The 15187-nt window shown below is 40.4% G+C and overlaps 1 protein-coding gene across 1 annotated transcript in view; it reads right to left on the bottom strand.

Annotated features, from left to right (window-relative positions):
* The window catches only part of gpc6b (glypican 6b), a gene marked incomplete at its 5' end in the record, with an annotated part of 42771 nt that overhangs the window by 1941 nt on the left and 25643 nt on the right, over positions 1–15187 (bottom strand). Inside the window, 4 exons of the mRNA XM_079881782.1 lie at positions 1275–1441; positions 5623–5753; positions 9825–10001; positions 13593–13723. Coding sequence (XP_079737908.1) covers positions 1275–1441; positions 5623–5753; positions 9825–10001; positions 13593–13723 — 606 coding nt within the window. The remainder of the gene's footprint in view (positions 1–1274; positions 1442–5622; positions 5754–9824; positions 10002–13592; positions 13724–15187) is intronic.

Here is a 15187-nt window from a genome sequence, read left to right on the forward strand (position 1 = left end):
CATTCTCCGCTGCTAAACCAGGAGATCGGCTCATAATGCGCTGGCAGAACAGCGCCCCCTCGAGAACAGCCCATGCATGCTCCGCTCCCAGCGACAGATGATTATTCCATCTTTTTAATTAATCAGAATTAAATGCAGCCATAATAACCATGTGAAACATGGTCTGAATGGTAGGCTGAATTAAAATATTTAACTTCTCAAAGTCAGATAATATTCTACCATTTTAATTCATCAGAATTAAATGCAGCCATAAACAACAGACAATATCTAACTCTTTAGCCTCCTCGTTAGAGCGCCTGACTCCCACGCCGGAGACCGGGTGAGGGGTTACACATGCCTCGCATCCAAACAGCATCACACACCGATCACGTGTGTCACCTCCTGAAGTTTAACGTGGGCAGGAAGACACATGCTTTCAGCTGTGCTTATTGTAACAGTTCAAGTTCCTACAGGACAAACAACACCAAATAGGACAGACAGTTGACACAGAGCACTTGCTGAAGAGCAAAAAGCTAACTCTGTTGTGTGCCGTCACATGCTACGTCATCACGCAACGCCAATAGGATTGGATTCATTTCATTCATACTTCAGACGCGTTTCCACCGCAGGAACTCTCCCCTGGAACTCTGGAGTTTAGGGTGGGGCTCGGTGTGTTTCGACCGCAGGAATCAGGGTCTAAATGGAGTTCCGGGTAAATATTTCCCCTCAGAAAGTCCCTGCTGGTGAGGTATTCTTCAATGTTCAGGAACTTTCAGGGGTGGGACTTGGGCGCTCAACATGCTGATTGGTTGAGTTTATGCCGCATTTTCATTGGTTGACTCAACACAGCATTTTATTTGAACCACCATCTGTTGCGGTGCGTGCAGAAACAGTTGTTTGCTATTCAAATCAACAATGGAGTTTAAAAAATACGACAGATGGACCGACGACGAGGTTGAGGCTTTATTAAGCTTAATTTCAGAGGATGAAATCCATGTAGCGCATAGTCCTACGTCACCGGACTAATTTGCCTAATCTTCCCGGTACTTTATACTGTGGTGGAAACGCAGACAGCAACAAGTCTGGGGGAAAAAAGTTCCTGGGACAGATAGTTTCGGGTAATTTCAGTGGAAACTCTGGAAACAACAGTGAAAGATGGGCCAGACGGCGATGCTTCACGCATGACTTCCCAGAAAACCTCATTGTGTCGTTTGATCAACGCACAGTTAATTCTCCGCTCTGAGTTCATCAATAAGACACATCAGTGCTTCTGAACACTGATTCGTCAGACTTACTGGAGTCCTGGAAGTGGAGGTCAGTGCCGTGGTAGGCGTTCTTCAGCTTGTTGCTCATCATCCGGAGAGCCATGATCTGCTGTCGGACCACAGCGTCGGGTCGGGAAGAGTCTGAGCTGTTCTTCTCCTGAAGGATCCATACGTCATTCTGAACCTCAGGGTCGAACCTGGAACAAAACAACTGGGTAGTTCAGCAAGATCCATGCATAGGGTTCAGCTATTAATGTCTAATAACGTCATTAAAATTAGCCGTGCACATGAATACGCCCATTAACATTAGCTGTGCATATAAATATGCTCAATAATATTAGCAGCGCACATTAATATGCTCATTAATATTAGCAGTTCACACAAATACGCTCATTAATATTAGCAGCATACATTAATATACTCATTAATATTAGCAGTTCACACAAATACGCTCATTAATATTAGCAGCATACATTAATATACTCATTAATATTAGCAGTTCACACAAATACGCTCATTAATATTAGCAGCATACATTAATATACTCATTAATATTAGCAGCACACATTAATACGCTCATTAATATTAGCAGCGAACATGAATACGCTATACGCTATTCGCAAATAGATGCACTATTATGATGGACAGATGCACTTTGATGGATTTCAAAACAGAAAAAGCCATTCACTGCAATTATAAAGCTTGGAAGCATTTTTTATTATAACTCCGATTGTATTCATCTGAAAGAAGAATGTCATATACACCTAGGGTATATCATGGGCTAATTTTCATTTTTGGGTGAACTATCCCTTTAATACTAGCAGCCCACATGAATATTAATGATGAGTTTTACCTGCCCTGCTCGAGGCCGTTCCAGCAGAACTCGTTCATGAATATGCTCATTAATATGAATATTAACGAGTGTTACCTGCCCTGCTCGAGGCCCTTCCAGCAGAACTAGTTCATGAATATGCTCATTAATATGAATATTAACGAGTGTTACCTGCCCTGCTCGAGGCCGTTCCAGCAGAACTCGTTCATGAATATGCTCATTAATATGAATATTAACGAGTGTTACCTGCCCTGCTCGAGGCCCTTCCAGCAGTTCTCGTTCATGAATATGCTCATTAATATGAATATTAACGAGTGTTACCTGCCCTGCTCGAGGCCCTTCCAGCAGAACTAGTTCATGAATATGCTCATTAATATGAATATTAACGAGTGTTACCTGCCCTGCTCGAGGCCCTTCCAGCAGTTCTCGTTCATGAATATGCTCATTAATATGAATATTAACGAGTGTTACCTGCCCTGCTCGAGGCCCTTCCAGCAGAACTCGTTCATGAATATGCTCATTAATATGAATATTAACGAGTGTTACCTGCCCTGCTCGAGGCCCTTCCAGCAGAACTAGTTCATGAATATGCTCATTAATATGAATATTAACGAGTGTTACCTGCCCTGCTCGAGGCCGTTCCAGCAGAACTCGTTCATGAATATGCTCATTAATATGAATATTAACGAGTGTTACCTGCCCTGCTCGAGGCCCTTCCAGCAGAACTCGTTCATGAATATGCTCATTAATATGAATATTAACGAGTGTTACCTGCCCTGCTCGAGGCCCTTCCAGCAGAACTAGTTCATGAATATGCTCATTAATATGAATATTAACGAGTGTTACCTGCCCTGCTCGAGGCCGTTCCAGCAGAACTCGTTCATGAATATGCTCATTAATATGAATATTAACGAGTGTTACCTGCCCTGCTCGAGGCCGTTCCAGCAGAACTCGTTCATGAATATGCTCATTAATATGAATATTAACGAGTGTTACCTGCCCTGCTCGAGGCCGTTCCAGCAGAACTCGTTCATGAATATGCTCATTAATATGAATATTAACGAGTGTTACCTGCCCTGCTCGAGGCCGTTCCAGCAGAACTTGTTCATGAATATGCTCATTAATATGAATATTAACGAGTGTTACCTGCCCTGCTCGAGGCCGTTCCAGCAGAACTTGTTCATGAATATGCTCATTAATATGAATATTAACGAGTCTTACCTGCCCTGCTCGAGGCCGTTCCAGCAGAACTCGTTCATGAATATGCTCATTAATATGAATATTAACGAGTCTTACCTGCCCTGCTCGAGGCCGTTCCAGCAGAACTCGTTCATGAATATGCTCATTAATATGAATATTAACGAGTCTTACCTGCCCTGCTCGAGGCCCTTCCAGCAGAACTCGTTCATGAATATGCTCATTAATATGAATATTAACGAGTCTTACCTGCCCTGCTCGAGGCCCTTCCAGCAGAACTCGTTCATGAATATGCTCATTAATATGAATATTAACGAGTGTTACCTGCCCTGCTCGAGGCCATTCCAACAGAACTCGTTCATGAATATGCTCATTAATAGGAATATTAACGAGTCTTACCTGCCCTGCTCGAGGCCCTTCCAGCAGAACTCGTTCATGAATATGCTCATTAATATGAATATTAACGAGTCTTACCTGCCCTGCTCGAGGCCGTTCCAGCAGAACTCGTTCATGAATATGCTCATTAATATGAATATTAACGAGTCTTACCTGCCCTGCTCGAGGCCCTTCCAGCAGAACTCGTTCATGAATATGCTCATTAATATGAATATTAACGAGTCTTACCTGCCCTGCTCGAGGCCCTTCCAGCAGAACTCGTTCATGAATATGCTCATTAATATGAATATTAACGAGTCTTACCTGCCCTGCTCGAGGCCCTTCCAGCAGAACTCGTTCATGAATATGCTCATTAATATGAATATTAACGAGTGTTACCTGCCCTGCTCGAGGCCATTCCAACAGAACTCGTTCATGAATATGCTCATTAATAGGAATATTAACGAGTGTTACCTGCCCTGCTCGATGCTTTTCCAGCAGAACTCGTTCATGAATATGCTCATTAATATGAATATTAACAAGTGTTACCTGCCCTGCTCGAGGCCCTTCCATCAGAACTCGTTCATGAATATGCTCATTAATATGAATATTAACGAGTGTTACCTGCCCTGCTCGAGGCCCTTCCATCAGAACTCGTTCATAAATATGCTCATTAATATGAATATTAACGAGTCTTACCTGCCCTGCTCGAGGCCCTTCCATCAGAACTCGTTCATGAATATGCTCATTAATATGAATATTAACGAGTGTTACCTGCCCTGCTCGAGGCCATTCCAACAGAACTCGTTCATGAATATGCTCATTAATATGAATATTAACGAGTGTTACCTGCCCTGCTCGATGCTTTTCCAGCAGAACTCGTTCATGAATATGCTCATTAATATGAATATTAACGAGTGTTACCTGCCCTGCTCGATGCTTTTCCAGCAGAACTCGTTCATGAATATGCTCATTAATATGAATATTAACGAGTGTTACCTGCCCTGCTCGAGGCCCTTCCATCAGAACTCGTTCATGAATATGCTCATTAATATGAATATTAACGAGTGTTACCTGCCCTGCTCGATGCTTTTCCAGCAGAACTCGTTCATGAATATGCTCATTAATATGAATATTAACAAGTGTTACCTGCCCTGCTCGAGGCCCTTCCATCAGAACTCGTTCATGAATATGCTCATTAATATGAATATTAACGAGTGTTACCTGCCCTGCTCGATGCTTTTCCAGCAGAACTCGTTCATGAATATGCTCATTAATATGAATATTAACGAGTGTTACCTGCCCTGCTCGATGCTTTTCCAGCAGAACTCGTTCATGAATATGCTCATTAATATGAATATTAACGAGTGTTACCTGCCCTGCTCGAGGCCATTCCAACAGAACTCGTTCATGAATATGCTCATTAATATGAATATTAACGAGTGTTACCTGCCCTGCTCGAGGCCGTTCCAGCAGAACTCGTTCATGAATATGCTCATTAATATGAATATTAACGAGTCTTACCTGCCCTGCTCGAGGCCCTTCCATCAGAACTAGTTCATGAATATGCTAATTAATATGAATATTAACGAGTGTTACCTGCCCTGCTCGAGGCCGTTCCAGCAGAACTCGTTCATGAATATGCTCATTAATATGAATATTAACGAGTGTTACCTGCCCTGCTCGAGGCCGTTCCAGCAGAACTCGTTCATGAATATGCTCATTAATGTGAATATTAACGAGTGTTACCTGCCCTGCTCGAGGCCCTTCCATCAGAACTAGTTCATGAATATGCTCATTAATATGAATATTAACGAGTGTTACCTGCCCTGCTCGAGGCCCTTCCAGCAGAACTCGATCATGAATATGCTAATTAATATGAATATTAACGAGTGTTACCTGCCCTGCTCGAGGCCGTTCCAGCAGAACTCGTTCATGAATATGCTAATTAATATGAATATTAACGAGTGTTACCTGCCCTGCTCGAGGCCGTTCCAGCAGTTCTCATTCTCCACGGTCGCCACATGCTCCTCCTGACAGATCGACTCGGGGAGTGATGACCAGAACTTCCTGAACCGCATCAACTTCTCTTTGATGTCCGTCACCTGATGATGAAGACATGAGAAAGACCATTAGAACAACAGCAAGTCTGTGATCATTCTCACACACACACACACACACACACACACACACACACACACACACACACACACACAGCTTTTACTGACAGAAACTATATTCAAATGATTCAGTAAAATAATTAAATTCCATTATTCCAGACGTTTCAGTCAATGTTTTAGTATCATTGAAATACTTTTTTTTTTTTTGTGTGTGTGATTTGTCTTTTTATTCATTTTTTTTATTTAATTTTTCTATGTAGTTTTAATTAAAAAAAAATGAGTACATCAAATGAAAATGTTTCCTTAACTAGCTGAAATATTAATACTTTTAATACAATAATATTATTAATACATATAATTTCTTATATGTTATTTTATTTCAGTTAATGCTTATTTTATATCAAGTAAAAATTGTTTTGTTAACTATAATACCCTTGGTTTCAATAGCTAAATATTCTTAACGGTTCACGCTTTTTCTAACCAATGAATTTACTTAACTTTTCTTTTTTTAACATTATTTTAGAGGTTCCTCGTTTTATTTCGGCGGTCAGAAACACTGTAATGTCCTCATGATCTCCACTGCAGCGTCAGCTGTTTTCCCTCAGCGTCTGAAACGCTTCCTTAGAAGATTCAGGCTCTCTAAGCCCCGCCTCTCTGAGAGCTGCTCTGCTGTGATTGGTCAGAAACCAAACGCTCATTAATATATTATATCTCAGCTCTTGATCACAGTGATACGAACAGTAATGATGGCGTGGGTTTTACCGTATCAATCTCATCAAAGTGGATTTGCTTTGTCAGCAGAAAACAGCGTCTTCTCGACCTGAACTACACTGGCCCGGTCCTGCAGATCTGCTTTATAAAACATCAGGAAGATCAGACCCTTCCTATCAGACTACACAACTCCTCGTCCAAGCTCTTGTTCTCTCCAGACTGGACTATTGCAATGCTCTCTTAGCGGGCCGTCCGGCATGTACTATCAAGCCTTTGCATCTGATCAGCGAGGCGAAGAAAGCCCTCGTCACTCTCTTCATCAGTGGTTAACACTGGTTCCCAACAGCCGCACTGATGTTTGCCTACAAGACGACCACTGGCTCTGCACCAATACACCCAAACCCGCTAGTTCAGACGCCCTCCAGAAGCTTGTGCTCTGCAAGCGAATGACGCCTCGTGGAGCCACAAGATCACTCTCCTAGACCTTCTCCTGGACCGTTCCCAGCTGGAGGAATGACCAGTTAATACTAGCACTTACCTCTTCTACTCTATTGGTTTTCTTTTTCTGATAAAATTATAAAAAACATTGCTATGTGTTCTGTGCCAGACTAACTGAGACTCGTTACAGCACTTGTGTGAGGTGTGTGTGTGTGTGTGTGTGTGTGTGAGGTGTGTGTGTGTGAGAGAGGTGTGCACTGCTGTCCTCTCACTGGTCTGATCGCTTCTATTGTTCTCCTCATTTGTAATTCGCTTTGGATAAAAGCGTCTGCTAAATGATTAAATGTAAAATGTAAATGAACAACACGAACCAAACTCTTCCAGTCTCAGATACAACTACAGTGTGTGTGTGTGTGTGTGTGTGTGTGTGTCCTCCACTAGAGGGAGCAAATGCTCCAGGAATCAGGAACTGCTAAATGAAACTCAAACACACCTGAGATGTGCTAGTGTATTTTTTTTCTAAATGAATCACATTTATACATAAAAGAATATCAACATGACAAACCATTCCTTTAATATTTAACAGGTATTAACTAATGTGACCTTATATACATTATGAAATAGTATACCATGCTCTTGCAAGACGTAAGGAAAAAATTAAATAAACACGGCTAAAATTCATATGTCCAGTTGCTTCGGAAGGACTTTGATGTAATGAATGATCATGCGACTTTAACTCACAGAAGCTTCTTATTTGCTGGAAGTAAATCTCCTGATATGACATCGGACTCTCGTCACGTGACACTTTATACTTTATTCAAGCAAGAAGATGCACTGCATAAGTTGAACGAAATTCTGATGACTAAATACACTGACGTTCAAAAGTTTGGGGTCAGTAAGTATTTCTTACTTATTAATAATTTTTTTTTTTTTTCAAGGACACATTAAATTGATCAAAAGTGACAGTAAAGACAGTTACAAAAGATTCTATCAGAGAAAAGCTGTTCTTTTGAACTTTCTGTTCATCAAAGAATCCTGAGAAATAAAATGTATGACTACACCGTTCAGGGGCAAAACGCATCTTTCTCCACTGACGGCCATTCTGACAAAAAGAAATATTCATATAAACTGAAGAAATGTACATATGTATGATGTGTTTAACACATGCAGATCCACAGGCCGAACTCCTGGAACCCGGGATGGATGTTCGGTTAGTCTCTGTTTGTCAGGCTGCAATCAGCAAAGCACAGAATACGCCTTTAAATAAACACAATCCAAACAAACCTAAACTCGTGTGTTTAGTTTGTGTGGTGAGTCTCGACAGTGATAATTATACTCACGCATGTATAACGAGTAAATAAAAACATGGCTAGAAAAAAAGGATGAACGACTTTCATTCTGTGTTCCATGAAAAAAAAAGAGTCACTAGCATTTTAATAATATAGGCTATCTGAAGTGTAAATAAATAAAAGTTTTAGGTTAAATATGACATAATAAGATATAATGCTAAAAGCATCATAAAAATTACATGCATATTATGGCATTAGTTCCACCAAATGAGACGCGGGGGGGGGGGGGGGGGGGGCAGGAGAATAAACACTGAGCAACTCTTACACTGTGTTGCATGAGTTTCCACACAATCCTCTGGCAAGCGTTTAAAACAGGAGAGAGAAATACATGCATTAATAAACTCTGAGAACACACTGATTATGGTTTATTAATTTCACCTGGATAGTGTTGATGCCATTAAGGGTCACAGAGACACAACGACTAACTAGATCAACTAGCTGGAACTAACTAGATGAAAGAAAGAAATAATCATTTTATTTATGCAAAAACTTATTAAAATGATCAAAAGTGAGATTTATAATGTTAAAAACAGTGAAATATTACTCCAGTGTAAATCATCTGTTGTCTATGTGAATATATAGTAAAGTGTAATTTATTCCTGTGATCAAAGCTGAATGTTCAGCATCATTACTCCAGTCTTCAGTGTCACATGATCCTTCAGAAATCACTCTAATATGAGGATCTGATGATCAAGAAACATTTATGATTATTATCAGTGTTGAAAACAGTTAATATTTCTGTGGAAATTGTCATACATTTTATTTCTCAGGATTCTTTGATGAATAGAAAGTTCAAAAGAACAGCATTTATTTGAAATAGAATATTTTGTAACATTATAAGGATCTTTACTGTCACTGATGAGTTTAATGCGTCCTTGAGCGTTGACTTCTTAGACAGAAACTCCAGTGTTAAACGAACTCTCCTGGGAGATTGACTCCACACTCAAGAGTGTTAAACACTGAAGCGGTGTTAGCGGTAATGAGATCATTAAGTGATTAACTGAGTGATGATTGAGCATTATTGAAGACACCTGATAACAAGCAGAATCACCAAAGGAGAAAATCAAACTGTGTAAGTCACCATCACGGGGATCAGTGTGTGCTTTAGTTGGGCTCTTGACCCTGACACTATTAATGTTAGAGTTAGTGTGTCTGAGTTATCACAGCCAGAGGAACCACGAGAAACGGTGATCTGATGATGGGTGTGTTTTAACATAATCATCATTTGACCTGAATCACTAAACTTATTTAGAGCCTAATCTCTGATTTAGGTTTATATGGTTACAGTATTACTGTGATTCTACAGCATGAGATCCAGAACCTTCAAAATAATCCAAAGGTTTTGTTACAATTTGTTCTGATAAAAAAATCTTTCTTTTCGGCACACACGACATCAAGAATCTCAACCGGTGACAAACAGAATATTCAATTAGGAAAAGGAAATTACTAAGACCATTCAGATGTGTGTGTGTGTGAGGTGCGTGTGTGTGTGTGTGTGTGTGTGTGTGTGTGTGTGTGTGTGTGTGTGTGTGTGTGTGTGTGTGTGTGTCTCTCTCACCAGGTGTTGGAGTCGGGATCCTGTGGTTACGGTGGGCAGGTCCTCAAGGTGTGTGTGTGAGTGTGTGAGGTGTGTGAGATCCTCAGGGCTGTCGGGACTGAAGATGAACGTGTTCGGGACGCTCCGGGAGGATCGGCTCATTCCCGAGGGATTCGGCTGCCCACAACCCTGGAAAACCTGCAATTACACGCAGATCTAGACTCTGAAACACACACTGAAACACACACTGAAACACACACACACTGAAACACACACACACTGAAACACACACTGAAACACACACACACTGCCCCGATGAGGGAACGCGCTCCACACTCCCAAATAACACGAGGAACGAGAAGGAAACGGTGAAGTTAGCGGGATCCGTCATGTCTAAAGTTAGGCTCTCGACCACATGCTGTTTCACGGCTGAACCGCAGGATCACGGTCAACAGAACTCACAACACAGCTTTACAATACACTTCTGAATCTGGCTCCACTAGTCTGGTGTATTAGTTTTAATCTTGGATTTAAATATGAAAACCTCTGAACACGTGTGTGTGTGTGTGTGTGTGTGTGTGTGTGTGTGTGTGTGTGTGTGTGTGTGTGTGTGTGTGTGTGTGTGTGTGTGTGTGTGTGTGTGTGTGTGTGTAGTTGATGCAGAACATGTCTAAGCATGTTTTAATCAACATCGAGATTTTAGGTTAAATTTATATGAACATATGAGAGGAAAAACGTACATTTTTGACTGACTGATCTTTCAGCATTTTAATCAACTTGTCAACTTCACACTCATTATACACACTCCTGCAATGAGACAACCTACCAACGGCTCGCTCATAATCATCACTGCACATTAATATTTACATTACATTCATATTTATGCATTTAGCAGTAGTGGTCAACCAATATTTTAACTATCGGCATCAGTGTCCAATAAGTGTCGAAAGCTAACTTTAATTTAGACAGCAGAGTTTCTTTATTCAAGTTTTTAACCGTTTCTTTATTTGTGAAATAAACTATAATAGGATTACAGAATCAGTAAGTTTCTCTCTAAACTATAAGGTTTATCAAGTTCAAATTATTATTTGCATATTGACATATTTTCCAATTAATTATTTCTAATTTGGAAAATATGTTAAATAAATATACATTTTGTTGCAGTAATTGTTATGCATATGTTATTTCTGGTCTTCAGATACAAAATATCACGTATAGCTAATCAGCTTTATATCAGCAATCCATAAATCCATAAGGATCGATCACTATTTAGCAGACGCTGTTATCCAGAGCCACTTACAAAAGAGGAATGAAACCTCTCGAGTTCATCAAAGAGCCAGTAATTATTGTAATATTCATGTCATGCGTGATTCATGCGTTTTTGACCCTTACAAGGCATATTTTAATTAAGTCAAATATGTTGCATAAATGGGCTAAAAGTATGTCTCATACAGTGAGGAAAATAAGTATTTGAACACCCTGCTATTTTGCAAGTTCTCCCACTTAGAAATCATGGAGGGGTCTGAAATTGTCATCGTAGGTGCATGTCCACTGTGAGAGACATAATCTAAAAATAAAAATAAATAAAAAATCCAGAAATCACAATGTATGATTTTTTAACTATTTATTTGTATGATACAGCTGCAAATAAGTATTTAAACACCTGTCTATCAGCTAGAATTCTGAACCTCAAAGACCTGTTAGTCTGCCTTTAAAATGTCCACCTCCACTCCATTTATTATCCTAAATTAGATGCACCTGTTTGAGGTCATTAGCTGCATAAAGACACCTGTCCACCCCATACAATCAGTAAGAATCCAACTACTAACATGGCCAAGACCAAAGAGCTGTCCAAAGACACTAGAGACAAAATTGTACACCTCCACAAGTCTGGAAAGGGCTACGGGGAAATTGCCAAGCAGCTTGGTGAAAAAAGGTCCACTGTTGGAGCAATCATTAGAAAATGGAAGAAGCTAAACATGACTGTCAATCTCCCTCGGACTGGGGCTCCATGCAAGATCTCACCTCGTGGGGTCTCAATGATCCTAAGAAAGGTGAGAAATCAGCCCAGAACTACACGGGAGGAGCTGGTCAATGACCTGAAAAGAGCTGGGACCACCGTTTCCAAGGTTACTGTTGGTAATACACTAAGACGTCATGGTTTGAAAGCATGCATGGCACGGAAGGTTCCCCTGCTTAAACCAGCACATGTCAAGGCCCGTCTTAAGTTTGCCAATGACCATTTGGATGATCCAGAGGAGTCATGGGAGAAAGTCGTGGTCAGATGAGACCAAAATAGAACTTTTTGGTCATAATTCCACTAAACGTGTTTGGAGGAAGAAGAATGATGAGTACCATCCCAAGAACACCATCCCTACTGTGAAGCATGGGGGTGGTAGCATCATGCTTTGGGGGTGTTTTTCTGCACATGGGACAGGGCGACTGCACTGTATTAAGGAGAGGATGACCGGGGCCATGTATTGCCAGATTTTGGGGAACAACCTCCTTCCCTCAGTTAGAGCATTGAAGATGGGTCGAGGCTGGGTCTTCCAACATGACAATGACCCGAAGCACACAGCCAGGATAACCAAGGAGTGGCTCTGTAAGAAGCATATCAAGGTTCTGGCGTGGCCTAGCCAGTCTCCAGACCTAAACCCAATAGAGAATCTTTGGAGGGAGCTCAAACTCCGTGTTTCTCAGCGACAGCCCAGAAACCTGACTGATCTAGAGAAGATCTGTGTGGAGGAGTGGGCCAACATCCCTCCTGCAGTGTGTGCAAACCTGGTGAAAAACTACAGGAAACGTTTGACCTCTGTAATTGCAAACAAAGGCTACTGTACCAAATATTAACATTGATTTTCTCAGGTGTTCAAATACTTATTTGCAGCTGTATCATACATTGTGATTTCTGGATTTTTTTTTTTAGATTATGTCTCTCACAGTGGACATGCACCTACGATGACAATTTCAGACCCCTCCATGATTTCTAAGTGGGAGAACTTGCAAAATAGCAGGGTGTTCAAATACTTATTTTCCTCACTGTATATATAGTGATTTATACATATTAAAAGTAAAAGTCAGATTTATCATTAGAGAACTCGATTATGAAGACCACTAGAGAAATGCAGCAGAAATAGCCCGTATCCTGACATCTGAACACCGCAGACATCACCTTGAACTATTCCCGGATCCTGAACCGTGTGTGAGCGCAGGAGAACACCCGCTCGCATTCTTCTCCTCCAGAAACTGTGATTAGTGGTGGACTGAGAGCGCACGCATGCTTTAGTGCTGAACAGCGAACTGCAAATATCTGACCATCCGCAACTATGCTGTTATAAATACCCTGAAGCGAGGGCTGAGGTTTGGGCCGTGTGCAGGGGAGGATACGTGCTAGGCTTGCTCATGGTCTCAGAACATGACTGCGGATGTATGAGAACATGATGACCTGATAGGAGATCTGCATTGTGTATGTATGAGAAGATGATGACCTGATAGGAGATCTGCATTGTGGATGTATGAGAAGATGATGACCTGATAGGAGATCTGCATTGTGGATGTATGAGAAGATGATGACCTGATAGGAGATCTGCATTGTGGATGTATGAGAAGATGATGACCTGATAGGAGATCTGCATTGTGGATGTATGAGAAGATGATGACCTGATAGGAGATCTGCATTGTGGATGTATGAGAAGATGATGACCTGATAGGAGATCTGCACTGTGGATGTATGAGAAGATGATGACCTGATAGGAGATCTGCATTGTGGATGTATGAGAAGATGATGACCTGATATGAGATCTGCATGCTGTTCTCCTGCATGTTCATGATGGCTTCGGAGATCTTCACGTCGATGGGCTCCATCACAGACTCAATGTTGAACGGTCCCTCGAGTCGCTCCGTCACCAGTAACATGGCATCTGTCCAACACACAGAGATTTATATTTATATATATATATATATATATATATATATATATATATATATATATATATATATATATATCATTATTACAGTAACAGTTTACAATGAGGTCTTATTTGTTAACATTATTTAACAGGGGTGTAACGATACCCTCATGTCGATACATTCGATAAATATCACGAAACTGAACTCGATATTATTGCGATACTCCAAATCATATGATAAAAGGTTAACAAAAAATGTCCTGTGCTAAATTTGATATTATATTGTGTATGTAAATGAATAGACTTGGAGCTGATAAACCCAAAGCATTAATATTAAGATAATAAAGATTAATAAATGCTGTAGAAGTATTGTTCATTCTTAGTTCATGTTAACTAATGAAACATTATTGTAAAGAGTTACCATTATTACCATTTGATGTTTGTACTTAACCATGAAGATATTTGTCCAGTTCCAGGTTAATAAAATAAGCTGACTGTGGATGGATGCACATAACGCCTCTAATACATTCACAGTAGGGTTAATAATGTCGGCTGACGCGGGTGTGGCAACAGATCCGTCCACAAATATGATGGAGGAAAACATTTCTGTCATGTCAACATGTATTTTCCCCTGCAGGCGTGGACTGAAGACCCGAGCGCCACAGAAACCTCTGAACATGATGTGGAGAGCTGGCATACACCGCTTTAATAACACACTGGCCAGACAACACGGCTCCACTGGGAACCAGTCAACAGCTACACAGAAAACCAGCAGGAGTTTCCTCATCACCTTCACAGAAGCTTTCACTTCAAGGGATAGTTCACCCAAAAATGAACATTAGCCCATGATTTACTCTCCCTCAAGCCATCCTAGGTGTATATGACATTCTTCTTTCAGACGAATACAAAAATAAAAGTGCATCTATCCATCATAAAAATGCATCTGTCCATCATAAAAGTGTATCAATCTATCATAAAAGTGCATCTGTCCATCATAAAAGTGTATCAATCCATCATAAAAGTGTATCAATCCATCATAAAAGTATATCAATCCATCATAAGTGTATCAATCCATCATAAAAGTGCATCTATCCATCATAAGTGTTTCTGTCCATCATAAAAGTATATCAATCCATCATAAAAGTGTATCAATCCATCATAAAAGTGCATCTGTCCATCATAAGTGTTTCTGTCCATCATACAAGTATATCAATCCATCATAAAAGTGTATCAATCCATCATAAAAGTGCATCTATCCATCATAAGTGTTTCTGTCCATCATAAAAGTGCATCTATCCATCATAAAAGTATATCAATCCATCATAAAAGTGTATCAATCCATCATAAAAGTGTATCAATCCTTCATAAAAGTGCATCTATCCATCATAAATGTTTCTGTCCATCATAAAAGTGTATCAGTCCATCATAAAAGTGTATCAGTCCATCATAAAAGTGTATCAGTCCATCATAAAAGTG

The sequence above is a fragment of the Squalius cephalus genome (genome assembly GCF_949319135.1).
Source record: "Squalius cephalus genome assembly, chromosome: 9".
Lineage (NCBI taxonomy): Eukaryota > Metazoa > Chordata > Actinopteri > Cypriniformes > Leuciscidae > Squalius > Squalius cephalus.